This window comes from Rattus norvegicus, chromosome 14 (genome assembly GCF_021556685.1).
Source record: "Rattus norvegicus strain SHRSP/BbbUtx chromosome 14, alternate assembly SHRSP_T2T, whole genome shotgun sequence".
NCBI classification, from domain to species: Eukaryota; Metazoa; Chordata; class Mammalia; order Rodentia; family Muridae; genus Rattus; species Rattus norvegicus.
This window is the reverse complement of record NC_141547.1, coordinates 18,234,826-18,251,521: the sequence shown is the minus strand read 5'-3', so window position 1 is coordinate 18,251,521 and position 16,696 is coordinate 18,234,826. Positions and strand designations below refer to the sequence as shown.

At 44.7% G+C, this 16,696-nt stretch overlaps 1 protein-coding gene across 3 annotated transcripts in view; it reads right to left on the bottom strand.

Annotated features, from left to right (window-relative positions):
• Positions 1-16,213, bottom strand: part of Adamts3 (ADAM metallopeptidase with thrombospondin type 1, motif 3) — a 204,795-nt gene extending 188,582 nt beyond the window's left edge. For 2 of the 3 annotated variants that reach the window (NM_001394709.1, NM_001394710.1), the window contains 2 exon segments: positions 14,400-14,427; positions 15,657-16,212. In NM_001394709.1, the coding sequence (NP_001381638.1) occupies positions 14,400-14,427; positions 15,657-15,725 (97 nt within the window). In that variant the 5' untranslated portion in view covers positions 15,726-16,212. 3 annotated transcript variants of the gene reach the window in all.
• Between the last annotated feature and the right edge of the window lie 483 nt (positions 16,214-16,696).

Below are 16,696 nucleotides of genomic sequence, written 5' to 3'. Positions count from 1 at the left end.
CTTGGAAGAGTGATCCCTAAAAGAGATATGTCCATCAAACCCCTCCCTTCGGGGCTCAGGGAACTCTGAAGGAAAGGAAACAGAAAGAATGTAAAAGCCAGAGAGGATGGAGGACACCAAGAAAACGAGGCTTTGACACATCGGGGCTGTCACGCATATTAACTCACAGAGACTATCATAGCATCATAGGCCCAGCATGGGGCTGGACCAGATGGGGTCTGGGAGCACAGAGAAGTGGACAAACACCCCGTCTGTAACCCAAAAGCTTTCTCCAACTGATACCCACTTGCAAATGAAAAATTAGTACTGGAAAACGAACCACTCCTAAGAGTGGGCCTCACCCTCCCGTTTTCTGAAGAAAAAGGGAAGGCAAGTGAGGGAGAGGTGAGGGGGAGAGCTGATAGGAGAGGACGCAGGGAAAATTGTGGTCAGGATATAAAGCAAATTAACTATTTCCTTTAAACAGAGTAGGGCCCAGGTCCATCAGTAGATGGTGAACACAAAACAAACAACAGTATCTTTCTTTGGGGAGTCTTTGTCTCACAATGTTATATCAGGGCATTTCGTTCAACCTTACAGGTCCAGTTTTATTTTGTATGGACCTCTTGTGTGTGCAAGTGTGTGTGTGTCTCTGCACCTACATATTTTTTCTTTAGCTCTTTTTCTTATTTGGTTGTTTTGTCTTGTTGTGATTTGTTTGTTTTTTTTAATCTTACTGGACATTATTATTATTATTATTATTATTATTATTATTATTATTATTTAGATGCCTGTTTTCTAATTATATAGATTGGGACGGGAGCAGAGGTGGGGAGGACCTGGGAGGAGAATCTGTAATCAGAATGAAAGGGGCAAAAAAATATATATATACAGTTGTCAAAGGTGATGGCCGAATGCGGAGAGCATTAGCTATGAAGTTTCTGTGGGCCTTAACTTTAGCAAGTATGGAGTGCTTGAACCACCATGAAGTCTTACTATTAGATAAGCCCACTATTACTCAGGACCACAGGATCGAGCAGGTGCAGAGATCTTCCCACAGCAGCCTGACACACGTGTGTGTGTGTGTGTGTGTGTGTGTGTGTGTGTGTGTGTGTGTGTGTCGCCCATCTCTCTCTCAGTACCGTGGATGAACTATCTGTCCCCATACTTGACAACAACCACTTCAATCAATGCCCCACATCTGTTACAGTTTCCACTCTGATCCTTTTCCTTTCCCTACCAATTCTGTTAACCTTTGAAAGCTTAGAAATCTTATTATAAATATTTATTTACGGACTTTTTCTCTCTACTTGCACATGAGCTTCATGGGAGCAAGAAATATATCTGCTCTCTTCACTACAGAACCCAAGGTGAGCCAATAGTGTTTTATGAATAGAGAAATGAATGAGAGCACTCTGAATCTACGGAGTGTCTAAAAGTAGCATACATTCCTCTCCTAAACCATAATGTTAGCATGAAGCCATCAAGGAGGACAAACCATGAAGGCTGACCCGGACCTAGAGCCAGAATTCTGTCTGCAAAACATATATATGTTTCTCCCGGATCCTACTGACTTATAAATCAATTGTCTCACTGCATTCACGCCTTTCAGCTTAAACCACCAAGAATAAATAATAGACAAGATTATTAAAACAGACCTCCGGGAAGGCAGACGCGGAACCTCTCCTCTTCAGCAGGAAGAAATCAGTTCCCACACTACACCAGTCGAAAAAAAACTACTTTTTCATTAAAAACCCATTAGGCCCTTGTCCTATCTCTTTCTACACGCTAAGCATCTTGGGTAGATTTGGTTATTCTTTCCATAAGTTACATGTAGATGGCCATTAGCTAAAGACTACTTTTCACGAGAGTGTGCGTCCTCAGAGGGTCACAGGTATCTCTCCACCTCTAACCCTTCCCCTTCACTGGTGAAGGAGAATGATGCATGCAGCTATGAAGCTGGAAAGTGGAAGAGGTTTGCACCTCTCTCTCATCATCCTTTCTGAGGATAAGTCTTCTAAGGATAACACACCCTCTTCTGCTTGACTAGGGGCAATCCAGGCTCAACCTGACACACCAGGACGGGACTTGATGATACAACCTGTCTGTCACTGTGAGACTGGGCTTCCACACAGCCTCTTTTGCGAAGAACATCTTTGCTGTTTCTATTTCTCAGCATGCTCAGAGACTAGGCAGTCAAGAGGGCGAGTGTCTGTGCAAGCATTGTCTCGGAACTCAAACTGCCCCTAACAGTGTCCATCCATACCTTCTTTGGAAGCCTGATTGCAATGCAAGATTGTAGGAGGAGAGGAAGTTCTCTCATATCTAAATTCTTCTTTTTTTTAAATAAAGCTCCTTATTAGAATATGTTAGTTACACAAAGTACCGAGTTCATAACTTTTGTACATGTACTCTGTCCATACCCTCCTCCTTCATCCTTTAATCTCCATTTCTCCTCCTTCATATTCATCTTTCCATTTGTACTGTATTAAATAACTCCCTTTGCAGGTACATGTTCGATAGATATACGTAAATCTGTAGTCAGATTTAATCATTGCACACCAACTACATCAAAAAAGCAACATCCTCTTTCCATACAGAGGCTATGCACTCCAACGTCAAAACCCATGGGAAAACGGACCCAAAATGCTCTAAAAAATCTGAAACTTAATGCTCCATAAGATGTCAACTTAACCTCATGTGACAAGCCACAGTCATAATGCTGGCACAATAAAATGTACGAAATTGTCCTTAAGCTATAGGATGTATGGAGCATATATGAAGCATACAAGAATTCCATGTTTTGTGTTGGGTCTCATCCCTAAGCTATCTCATTTTGCAGATGTAAATCTTCCAAAATCATGAAACACAAAACATTTACAGTCCTGGGTCTTTCAAATAGGAGCCCCCAGCCTTTATTTAGAATTATTTGACTTTCTGTTTGAATGTCGAAAATAGTAGATTTTTCTTAATACTTCCAAAGCTTAAAACATTTCTGAGGTTTTAAACCCTTTTACAGACATCTGTGATTTAGCGTGACACTGTACACACAATAAGCCATCAAGGCAAAATATTTTCAAAGAAAACAGCCAGTCATTCGCACTGGAACTGAAATGGATCAGCTTCCTGCTGAGAATCTTTAACTTATCTAAATAAAACTGAACCTTCGGCTTGCCCCTTTGACGTCACCATTTCTGCTCACGGTTTGCTGATGGTCATAAATCAGTGTCAGGAAGTTGTATCATATCAGATTTTTCCCATTATGGTCATGGTCAAACCCTACTGATTTTCCTCAAAAACTGCCCTTTCTTTTCTTCTAGTCATGTCTAAGTTCTCATTACCTTGGAGCATAATACTGCAAGTACCAAGCCCAAATTCCCCACAGTACAAGTTTTTGCTGAATATTTTTACGTAAATTATACCAAAAATACTGTCCAAGTCACTTTCCAGAAGCCCCAGGTCTGTATCACTCCTTTAATGATGTTAGTAATCTAAGACCCTCTATGTCAACTCACCATAAAAATGGGAGTCATAATAAAAATGAAATTACCCCATCAATAGAACAGTATCTACTACATCCGAGTAATCCATACATACATATATTAGCTGAGGTACCTAGCCTGAGTTCAACCCCCAGCTCTACATTAACAACACTAACGAATTACCAATTTTACCATGCTGTCCTCTCCAAATAGTTTGCTATCATTTCCAAATTTATAACATTGATATCTTTATTCATGTTAGACCCCTAAACTGCTAACCAAATGCTCCCCTAAACACACCAGAAACCTGGAGCTAAAACAACTTAATCTAAATCAAAACCTAAGCTGGGCATTGAAGGCCCTCTGGTGTGTGTTCTCAGCACCCTGCCTGTTAGCCCAGTAGGCCTGGCTCACCTGCCCGGCCCTCACAGTCCACTCTGATGGGCTACCAGGGAAAAGACCAAGTAGGTGAATCCAGATGGGTCCCAAGGCTCGCTTGGAACCCCACTCTTTCCAGGAAACCAGTGCATAAGGGACAAACGTCCTTGTGTAAGCTTCCACAGCTCTCACTATTAAATCATGTGACGCAAATCAAAGCCACCAGTATGAGAGGTGTCCGATTACATGTTTGTGCCATTTTCTTTCCAAAATGTTAAGGGCAAGTTATAGTACATTAACTGTGTTTAATGACCACTCTGAGAGAGTGGGAAAGAAGAGAAAGATGGCTTTTTAGGGGACAGTAGTTTCTTGGGAGTGTACGTTCCAGGTGGGGCTGCTCAAGATACCCAGTATGACACAGACACAGTGATTATGCTCTGGGATCATCTTATTTTCCTTATACATTGAGCTACAGGTGTTACAACAGAGAAAATGAGATAGTTGTATGTTCTAAGTATGTTATAGAGCGATACACTAATGTCTCATAAAGGATACCAAATGTCCCCAGTACACGATAAAGCTCACATCGCAGAGATGCAGTGTAAATCCCCAATATCCCAGACATGCTTAGGTGTTCTATCACCAGTCAAGGTTTCCCCAGGCACAGGGAGTAGAGAGACAATGGAGACTAAATGTTGGTGTCCTTCCTTCCCCAAGCAAGGAAGAGACCTGGGTGTGGTGCCTGAGGACTAAAGGCCTGGAGTCAGACAGGCCTGCATTTAGGTTTGGGCTCCACACTGACGACTGCTTTGCCGTCTTGCAAACAAATTGTGAAGATGAAGGCACTCCGAGGGAAATGTGTCCAATGGGAACCACAACGCTAAAGGAAGAACCTGCTCCACTTAGCACAACTCAAACACATGAAAAATGACTTATCGTCGAGGGGAGGAAGTCCCCTCTATCCCCCAGCGCCTCTTCCCTACTCCCACTCCAGCCTGGAATGTCTGGTGTGGCTAGAAGGACCATAAACCGAGGATGACAGAGGACCTAAAATCCAGACAAGCTGAAGCAATTCTTGCCCCATGACCCCACCTAGGGACCTGGGATTCTTTCCCAAGAACTGCTGATCGCTGCACTACGGAGACGTAGCTCACACAGACAATTTCCTTTATCGGGTACAAATTCGCAGAAACACGGTAAGCTGGCCTCAAGAGGGAAATCGGCCCAGCATTTCTGAGATCAGCTGAGGAAGCGTCTCAATCAACAACACCCCCAAATCCTGAGCCCTGGGTAAGGGAATAACTTTCATCACCACAAGCGACAGCAGCCAACTGTTGGAGCAAAGAGGCAAACAGGGTGAAGAGTCGACATTAAAGAGGACACCAAATGCCGAAAGGCTTAGCAAGGCTGTAAACACTTACGGAGAAAGGAACACATCTCTCCAGAGCAATTATGAGCACACTGAATACAGCCAATGCCCCGCCCCTTCTTAGCTCTCCATTTATCCCCATGGGTTCTTATTGTCATTAGACAGACTACTCTCAGAGGGTCTTTTCTTCTACCTACACATCTATCTCCATAGCTGGAGATTTTTCATAAAGCTATTGGGAAGATGAAAAGGCAGTGGGGGGGTGCACTCATTAAAAATGAATAAAGAACTGTGAGCTTAGAGATCCTTCTCTTTTTTTTTTTCTTAAATCTGACTTTTAATAAATATTTGTTGCAACTGCACAATGTGTAAGATCTATAAAGTCACCCAGGAGAGAACAGCACATTCTTCAGTATTCAGGAATGTTAAATCATCGGGTAGGAAAAGGAAATACATGCTTTGAGGAGAAGCAGCCAAGTATTTTTCTGGGATACATCTTCAAATAGCCAAAGAGTAACAGGCTAACAAGATGAGGAGATTTGTTTTTGTAAATGAGGAACAAATACCAAAGTGTTAACCTTCCTAGCTTATATTCTGAAGAAACCCTGGCTGGCTGTCACTATGAGAAACTGTTAGCCTGAAAGGTATATCGGATAAATACAATATTCCTCACAGTTCTTACTGTTGTGAGATGGGCAGTAGCGCTTTTAATGATTAATACTGGGTCTAGAATTTAAATCTGTAAGCTTCAAAATCTGTTTGCAAGGGTTAAAGCAGGGAAAATAGTGCTAAAAGCACAGCAAGAATTCTGAAGGGTCTTCCTTGAAACTTTCTTTATGGCAATGAAATTTTCAAAATCTGACATTGCTTGGCTTGTGGGTGGCAAAAAGCTATGAGTTTTCTATTTCTTATATGATGGACTGGTGGAAATTTAGTGATAGCCGGCAGGAGTTATCAAAGGACTAAGCTGTATCATGCTAGGCTAAGGTGCAGCAACCAGATACGTTCAGATTTGGGCTTTGGGGTGCTACACTATTTGTGAAGACTTACCTTGCTGACTATCCCTAACCCAAACACCTCAAATGTTTAAATGGCTAAGCTGTTGGCGCTGGCCTTCCTCAGCTTCAAGAGCACCTGGCTTATGACATCATCCCCATCTGTAAATCCACCTGGTTAATGACCCGGTCTCCATCTGCAAAACCACGGTCAGACAGAGTCCTTCTTGTGCAGTCATTTCTCCAGCACTCCTTTGCCTTCCTTACTTACAAAGCCGGCCACCCAGATAATCCCAGATAATCTATTTTAAGGTCACTTGATTAGCAACCTACGTCTACCCTACCAACTCTATCTTCCTTTTCTACAGACACAGGCTCCAGGGGTTCAGATGAAGGTAATTGGGGGAGGGGGCACTAATCCACCACAGGCACCATTTCCAAGATTAGGTTATGATGCAGTCAGGTCATGATCGCAAATGTACTGACACTGTCTAGGCAGAGATGTCTACCTCTTAGATAAAATGTGGGCAGGTCACCAAGAGGTCGTGATGACAAATTTTTACCAAGACTTGGGGACAGTGAGCTAATCCTGATAAGGGAAAAAAAAAGACAGTTCAGAGTGGGAAAGTAGAAAGAGACAGGGGGTGGGGAAGGAAGAGAGGACCAGGATTGGGGAAGAAGCTGCAGGAAGTGGGGGTGGAGAAGAGGTTACAGGCAGAATTCGAACTCTAGCTTCAGAATTTGATTATCAAATTGATCTGGATTTATTTGCTCTTTAAACCTATGAGAATCAGATTCCTATCACTTTATCTAAAATACCTGGGTCTGCTAAATGAATTTTCAATGAAATGAGTGGAAAGGAATTCCAATAAGTAGGAGGGTGAAAGAACTGAGCCAGGCTAAGGTGAATAGATTCCAAATCTGACATGCTCACAGTCCACAAGTTCACAGAGAACTAACAAGCAGGACACTCAGAAGTTTCACAATCATATAAACTTTCAGATTTGAGGTGTTTGGGTTAGGGACAGTCAGCAAGTGAGTCTATACAAAGAGTGTGCACCCCAAAGCTCAAATCTGAACACTTCCGGTCACGAGACTTTCTGTTAAGGAAGATTCCTCTCGTACCACAAGTACGGCTAGGAAAAAATGCGGTTGCAAGAACATTTTATCATTGTTCCTTCCTCCGCTCCCTTTGCTGCTGGACTTCAGTGGCTTCAGCCACCCTGCACTGAGAAGTTAAGTATGAAGATACCATGTGAAATTGGAGATCTCAAAGATCTTTAAATAAACATCATATGGTTGCTAAGTAGCTGGATGGGTTACAGGGCCATTACAGAGCAAGCTGAAGCTCCAGAAAATGCATGTTGGGCAGCAGACCTAAATGTGGGAAATAGAATGAAACACCCCTTTAAGTAAATGCATATGTGGGTTTTTATTAGGACATTGGCATGTTGTTTTTGCATATTAATAAAACTTAAAAAAAATGGTTTTCTAAGTACACATCTAAGACATCCTGATCCTAACAGCCACTGGTTCGACTTGCTTACCAGGAGGCAGAATTTTAGGAATCCTCATAAAAGTATCACGCTTTTAGAAAGTAAGAAGTGGCAAGATATGGCCAAGTTGTACACAGGACAGTGACACTTGGGAAAGTGTGATACTGTCAGCTTCTTCCCTGACTACTTGATAATGTGAAGATTACAGGATACCAGTGAGCCCTAAGAGTAGACTTTGCATGTAAAAGAGAGGTTTTTACCTGTAAAGGAATTCCAAGTCACATCATTAATAATTTGAATGATTGCTTTTGTTTATATTCATGGGTCCAGTCAACGGGGTTAAGGAACTTCCTTTTTTTTTACGTTTTTATTTGCTCTTCTTCAGGTTTCAAAAAAAATTTTTTTTGTTTTACAGTCAATTCAAGAGCAGGTTATATTTGTTTCAAGCTGCTTGCAATCTGTCTAAAGTCCACACAGATTTATCATGCTGAATTTGTGGCAATCGTTTTTATAAACAAGAGGATGACATTTTTACCACAAAATCTGTTTTAGGGATTACAGTTAGTCAGCAAGCCCAGGCACAGTTACCCAGGAAATTAAGATGGGTCAATCACATGTGGGACGACGGGAGATTTCTGGTGCTAGGAACGCCCCTCTCCCGCCCCTGGCTTTGCTATCCATTTTGAGGACGTTAAGTCTTGAGTTTTATTTTGGCTCTTCTCTCCAGTCAATCTGTAGATCTTCCCGAAGTGGCAATAAAATGCTAAAAACATGCTTAGAGATTGGTTCGTGTGTGTGGGATCCTTGCAACAACAAAAAATGGTAAACACCTCGCCCCTCTCAGGGACCCTTAGCTATTTTAAATGTATTCTAATATCGAAACAAAGCCAAAATGAACTCTTTAGTAAATTTTCTAAAAAGCCAATTAACTCCTAAATTGCAAGGGGTTGATTCCATACTTTTTTTCCCCAAAAGCCACTTGTCAAAATAGATGAAGTGTGCCTCTAAGACTTTCTTTCTAAGGAGTCATTTGACATGCAGGTAATGACCTATATAACACCACATGGCCACATTCATTACTATAGGAAAGTAGACACTCTGAAAAAGGAATTATCAAGTTGTGGACAATTATGATGGGATACAGTGACTTTTGCAAGAAGTCTGGGATGGAATGGACAGCAGAAACAAGTCTACTCATCCAGTGTTTCTTCATACAAACACCTATTATCACACCAGTTATTCCAACTAGACTTCATACCAACTATACTTTGCGTGCACAGGTTAACCACTCCTTGTCCAAAAGGCTTAAAACTGTAAGATTTATGCTTTCAGATTTTGGAGTTGAATCTAAAAGACTGCAATGAAAAGAGCAGGGCATAAAAACTTTGCTGAGTCGAGGCCCTGGGTGATTATCAGAGAGTTCCAGCGAACACAGAAACCATAAAGAAGGCAGCCACGGCGCACACATGTAACATATCTGTCCGCAGAATAGAGAACGACAGCTTGCAGGGAGAGGCACCAGTGGAGTTTCGGAATAACTTGGATAAGTTGAGGAATCAAAGTTGATCTCTATTCCATTACAGGATTCCTGAGGAGAATCTCCACCTCTAGCAGCAAGCCTCTTTCCAAAAGAATGAGTTCTGTGGAAGCGATCCCTGTAGACAGTCCAAGTGATAGAACCGAATTCTTCATCTCTGAACCGCTCAGAATTTTACCAGGCCATTTGGAATCGTCCCTAATGGATTTCCAAGGCAGTCTGAGTTGGCTTCTCGAAAGCAAAGAATGTTTAAAGCTCGTCATCCTGAGGCAGGGGTGACCTTGAGGGTTTTCTTAACATTTCTGGGCACTAGAGGATGATTTGAGACAGTAACAAGAGAACGGCAGAAGCATAGACAAGAAAAATTTCAGCTCAACGGCAACAGCAACCTTCAGTTACAAGGGGGAATAGGCAAATCAGGCAACGATTCCAAGCAGGCCACGGGGAAAACCTAGTAGACCTTCCAAGGCTGCACATAGAATTCTTAAGCATGGGCAGGAGAGCATGCAGAATGAACGAGCCAAGGTCCCTGTGCTTTGTGGTATGAAAGTAGTCACAAGATGCCTCCAAAACACTGAATGATTATCTGGTGGCCATTGTCATAGTCACCATTTTCTTGGGGACTCACTAAACCTGAAGAAAGGCACAGAACAAAAGCATTTATTTAAGGAAATCCAGAACATAGATCTTAATGGAATAATGGCCCTGCCTGAGACACCGGGTAACAGATCTCTGAGGTACCAAGCATGGCTTTAAGACACAACCACCTTAGAGCGAGAGTCTTTGCTTTCGTGACGTAAGCAGTGACAAGGCCTCCACATTCCATGTTAACCTTTAGCTAAGGGACTCCCCCTGGACTCTGAAAACTATACATAAAGATAGATATAGTTACATCCCAATGATGACAGATTATTTCTTAGTAAACTAAGCATCTGAGAGGACAGAGTTAAGCTACGTCCTGAAGGATGAAATGCCATGGATGTTGCAACTGAAGACTAGAAGTACAGTAGAAAAAAATAAACACGCCCTGGTTCCAACCAGGGTTGTTGAGGAAAAACAGCTTAATCCAATACCGTGATCCCTCCCCAAGCGACACAGGGGACGGTTTCAAAACAAAGAGACTAGGGATTCTTTTTTTCAATTTTTCCAATTTCCACACAACTATAATTGTTTCCTAACCCTGGTGTGTCACGGAACAAGCCTCCTAACCCAATTAAGCCAGCCAGCCAGATGCCCACAATTACTCCCTCGAATCCCACGAAGACCATGTGCTGAGTCAGACAAGAAAGGGTTCCACAAGAGACACAGAAACATGCCTGTGAGCTCACGAATCACACATGGCCATACATCCCCAAATGCACTTCAACATGCACAGGTTGGGCAAAGGGGTAGGGAGTTTCTCTCTTAACAAAGAGGTCCCAAAAGAGAACCAAGTTCAAAATCTGTTTCCCCATTTTCTCTAGAATGAGTCAAACCTCCCCTCATACCAAGATTGTATATTCCCCCACTGGCTAAGAGAGAAGCCATATCAACCATGAGATACTACACAGTTGAGAAACCTAATGTATTCTAACCTGCCACTGCCTCTACTAGAAACTGCCTCCTCTCTACCTGAATAGAATCCTTCTCCTACTCTAGTGGGCTAACACATGTCAATATGGGATTTTTTTTTAAATTGGCATCCTGGGCCATATGATACTAGAGTATCATATGGTGTGATTTCATTTATAAAAAGAAATGCCAGGCAAAATTAATCTAACCCTGTTATAAAATCAGGGGTGTGGTTACATTTAAATGATGGATGAGAATCAGGAAGGTGGCAGGAGAGAAGCCACAGGGTTGTTGGCAACGTTCCACTTATTGATCCATGTGCATTAGTATACACCGCAGGAGAAGCATCAAGCTGGAGAGTGGGTACGCACTGTCCTGCAAGCATATGCGACTTTCATTCCTTTCAAACTTAGTTTCCCCACAGCTTGCGGCTTATTGCTAAATTACGTTTCCCTCTTCCTGAAACATACTCGGAAACCATTCAGAGCTATGGAATTCCTCTCGCCAACTTGTAATGCAACAGACATAAATAATAAATATATAAATAAATAATAAATACATAAGATAAATTTTACAGACGGGACTAGTGTTTCCTAGTGCGTCACTAAGCGAACAGCATCTCTAGGCTGTTGCATACACCCTCCTTTCAAGTGAATGGCTACTGAGAGAAAAAGGCATATGCATAGAAGTATATTTTACCAAATCTGTAAGTCCCTTTTGAAGTGGAGACAGCAAAGAATTTACTATTGTGGGTAAGGATTTCTGAAACGGAGCACTCCTAACACTCCCACAGAGTCAGTTCATTGACTGTAAATGAAGACTCTACTCCGTTAGCACAAGACGAGGGGGTCAAAATCCTTCATGTCACTGTCGCTGCTGCTGTTTCTTTCATTAAACTAGAGTGTGGTAAATAAAATGGCAGAAGCAAAGAGGAACCTCACAGAACAGAGGTAGGAAGACAAACACTATAAACCTCCAGAAATACAACCTAGGAGCAGCCAAGAGCACCCCTGCCAGGCTGCTGACTCATCTCCCCTGAGCCAAAGTTTAAAGCACACCTGTACTGTTTTCTTTGCTGCAGAAAGAGCTACTCAAGTAATTGATACCAATCAAAGGTCTGGACCCAAGTCAATCCTGGGCCTCTTACAGGAGAGCATCCTGATTCTCTTCGATAAACTTCATCGGGGCAACACGTTTTATCGTGAGGATCAAATGTGTTGGAAGAATGGGTCCTCTTAAGAACATCCTTTTCCTTGCATATTGAAATAGTGTCTGGTGGGATAAGTAATTAAAACTAAGACTGTTCTTTTTCATATTTGCTTGGAGACTTTTTTTTTCCGATCCTTAAAAAAGATAAGGCAGATGGCTGAGTGCAGTCAATCACCACAAAACTAATGTGTCTTCTTAAGACAGTTTGCAGTGCGCTCTCAGCCACCATCCTCCCTTCTGTTCTGCTCTTGCCACTTAAATTCCAAACATGGGGAGGAGCCTCCCCAGCACTAGAGCCCTGAGTAAGGAGATGTTCGCACACTCCTGCTGCAAGCTGCATGCATAAATGATTCACAGCTCCATGGTGTTAAAAAAGTGGAATGGACTCGAGAGAAAGTACACGATTTTGGATTTGGATCCTTCTCAGAACGGCACGAAGAGAATTAACCCTCTCGCACACTGAGCAGTAGTATCCAGATGCACCAGTTATGGACAGCATCACCCATCAACAGCCACGCCCAGCAGCTATCACATTCCCTAAGCTGGGGGTTATTAAAGGCATTTTTGACTCCGAATATTTCCAATTTATGATGGGTCTGTCTGTGAAACGTCATCTCGCCCTAAGTTGAAGGGCATTTGTACAAAGCTTTGGACCTGGAGGTTGGTTGCACCCATTAGTTAACATGTGTGGACCTCACTGTGCACACTGCGGCAGGCAGCTGTAGCTGTAACAAAGTTTCTCAAGCTTCCTTTCCTTCAACTCTGTATCAGGCACACCCACCCCATTCCAAAACTGTGAGAAGCAGATGATACAGTGCTCAACCTGGAATTTAGTAAGTGTAACCAAGTTTGCAGTGGTAGAGATAACTTTTCTCTTTAAAATATAAATAAAACAACAACCAGAACGTTACAGCCTGATGCGATAGCACATACCTCTCATCCCAGCACTGGGATAAGAAAAGGCATCCTTGCCCACTTACTGAGTTCCCAGCCAGCCTTAACTATTTCATACTGTCACTTCAAAAATGCAAAATTCATAGTGAGGAATCCAAAACCAAAATTATCTTTTAAACTAATTTAAATAAAGTGTGTTATTGTAGATGGTATGGTGGTTTGAGTGAGAATGTCCCCCCTAAGCTCATCTGCTTACTTCTCTCTGTTCCTAGTTGGTGGAACTGTCTGGGAAGGATCCGGTGATGGGCTTTTTGAGGGGAGGGGACTTTTTTTAGGGTGGGCTTTTGTTTCAAAAGACTCATGTCATTCCAAGTTAATCTATCCCTTCCTTGTGGTTGTATCTCAGGACGTGAGCTCTCAGCTATTGCTCCAGCATCATGCCTGCCTGTCTGCCTGATGCCATGTTCTGACTGTGATGATATTGGACTCTAACCCTCTGAAACTGTAAGCCCCAAATAAAACTCTTTCTTCTCTAAGTTCCCTTGAATCTTGGTGTCTCTTCATAGCAATTGAGAAGTATCATACCTAAGCTCAACTCACAGTACCCAGTGAATGAATGGTACAGTGGTGGCTAACAACCATCTCTACCTCTAGTCCCAGGGGATCTGACGCCCTCTTCTGGCCTCCTTGGGCACTGTACATGTATAAACAGACATAGGCGGGCAGAACACCCCATACACATAAAATAATGTTTACATGTGGATTATAAGAATGTTGATTATATCCTGGCTTTCCAAGATGAGCATTTCCAAAACAAACTCTATATATTATGAAAAACGTCAAGAGATGATTGTAATCTTTGGAGTGACTTGCTATAACAGTACTCTGAACTTCAGTCTCCTCACTTGTAAGATAGGAGTAGTGAATAGCCCCACACACACACACACACACACACACACACAGCACCAGGTGCAAAAGGCCTTAATAGTATCTTGTGCATCCAAAGATGATTATTTTCAAGCACGCGGAATAAAAAAAGAAACTCACCCAAGAGAGTAGACAAAGCAAACTTAAGGGAAAACAAACAAACAACACAAACAAATGTGAGTTTTCATCCTTTTCCCCTTCCTCCGAGAACTCTGACAACTGTCCTCAGTTATAACTAAATTTGTTTCTCCTTATGTTACACAAGTTGACAGCCTAACTTTACACATCTCTGGTGTTCCAAGCCCACTATAACATTCCCAGTGCATACCAGCAGCTTGCACCAAATCAGTAATAAATTAATGCTCGAGAAGTGGAACTACTAGGGGGGTTATTGACACCTCTATAATTTAGCCTGAGGAACACAGGACCCACCCACGGAAAGCATAAGAGTAGAAGTGATTCCAGACCATCCATTATTTTAACCACTAATTAGAAAACTTTCGAAAACAATTCTTTTGCTTGGCTTACTTTTGTTCTCAGCTCACAGCTAGGATAAGAGTGACATTTGAGAAGGAGGCTTACCTATTTGTACCATTTCTTCAGCACCAGCCTGGAAAGGAGGGGTGGGGAGTAAGAAAAAGAAACGGTTACTGGGTTTCATCTTATCAAGCTGTGCGGTTATTTCTCCCATCAGTGCTTTTTGGGAACTGGCTAATCAGGAGACCCAGAGACTGGAATTGCTGCCTGAAGGCTGACCCTTAGTTCCTAGAAGGCTCTTGTGACAGGAGCGTGAGCCAATTCTATGACTATATGAGAAAGGGACTTGTTGGCCAGCTTTAATTTTAGTATCTGTGAAGCGAGTAAAATAGTGACCCTCAGTGGCCTCTTCAGAAAACTCTAATACGCTTTAGGAAGGGGGAAAAAAGTCTACATTTCACCAGGTGAGAAGCGGCCTGAATCCTAAGGATCAACTAGAGGAATGCTCCACTCTTAAAGCCCGGTGGTCAGACTAAGCAAACTGGAGAGGCTACAAAAACTCACTGGAAAACCATGCACTGAGAGCCCACAGCTCCAGTGTGGGTGTGATTTACTACAAAAGGCTTCCCAGGCTGAGCCCCCTTCAAGGGCTCTTCTGAGAACATCAGCTTCACCTTGAGTCTCCACGGGGTGGGGGCAGGGCCGAAAGGCACCAGAGCTGCACTCAATTTAGCTTTAAAAAGAGGAGGAGTTGTGCGGAGGGGGAGGGGAAGAGGCGGCAGACGCCTCCAGCTCCGGCAGCCCGCGGAAAAGGCGAGGGCAGGAAACGTCCCAGGCCCTCCCCAACTGTCAAACTGCAGCCCAGCCCCGGTCCTCCCAGGACACGTGTCTGCTGGGTAGCTCCGGGTCTTGCCTGGGGACTTCTTGAAACCTCTTGTCCCTGGCTACCCGCAGGAGCAGGGAGTCAGGAGGAGGAAAAGCCTGTGGGCTCCTGGATCCGCGACCCTAACTTCTCGCCAGAGCGCCCGGAGCGCCCTCGCGAAAAGTGGGGTACAGCCTGGTGGCCCGCTAGGATGAGATCTGGCTCCAGTCTCACACCTGGACCGTTTCTGGTCGCCGCGGGCTAAGGAATCCCCAAGTGTGATGAGCTCGGGCTCTCCGGGGAGGGCTGTCCAAACTCCGGTGCAGTGAGACCCCAGGCCCCAGCCCCGCGCAGCGCCCGACCCTCCATGCGCCTCCTCGGAACGCAGAAGATGCCCCAGAAGGATGGCAAGGGAGGAAGGGAGAGTGAAAGGGATGGAGGGGAGGAACTCTGTCGGGAAAAGGTTGGGTCTGAGTTTTTTATTATTATTTTCCACTTACTTGTCCATCAGCTGATGTCCTAACCTCTACCAGAGAGGCTGCTATCAACCAAAGTGACAGGAACACCATCACGAGTCGAGTGCACTTCGCAACTACTGGGCAAAGCAGCTACCCCAGCGTAAAGCACCCCAAAATAAGTTTCCTTTAAAAAGCGCAAAGAAAATGGAAGAAGGGGTGGGGGGCGTGCAGAGCTTTTTAAAAAAGGATCTTGGGCTTTGCTCAATGAAAAGGCAACGCGAGCTGTGCGCCTGGCCCCGTGCCCTGTCGGTCCTTTCCACTTCACCTTCTCACCCTGTCCTCCCAAGCCGACAGTGAGGGAGCCAGAGGTGCCGCGAGCCGGGCAGAGGCTGACCCGAGTCGGGGAAGGAACCGGGGCGTCCCACTCTCTGCCCCGGGGCTGCTTTTGCGAGGCTCTCGGAGCACCGTGGGCCGCCGAGGCTAAGCACCGAGATGGCTCGGGTCCCAGGAGCGCAGCGGCGGGGAGAAGTGGGAGCCGGAGCCCAGCGAGCGGGAGAAAGAGGCAGCGCGAGCCCTGGATCCTCCGCCGCACACGCAGTGGGGGCGGGAGGACGAGGGGAGGAGGCGGCCGCCTAGGAGGAGGGAGGAGTGGGCCGCTCGCCCGCTCCGGTTGCTCGCGGGCCCCGGCCGTCTGCTCTCTGCCTGCGACCCGCCGGGCGCTAATAAGGCGACCGAGTCACCCCCTCCCTCCTCCGGGCGGCCCCTCCCGCCGCGCGCCCACGTCACGCGGGGCCAGCGCCCCCGGCGCAGGGTCAGGACTCGCACTGTCCCGGGGGCTACGAAAGCGCCGCCTGGACCCCGCATCCCCTTGGTCTCCGTGATGGGACGAGGGGCGGGGAGGGTCCCAGACGCGCCTCCCAGCAGGACTAGAGGAGGGAGGGGGAGGGTCCGCTCACCAGACCTGGGCTGGAGGAAATCACCTCCTCCAGCCTTTCTCATCCTTACCCCACCCCCCACCCACCCAGGCAGAGGGAAAGTCTCCAAAGAGAAGCCCAAGGACCCAAGGACCTGGGGGATTTTAC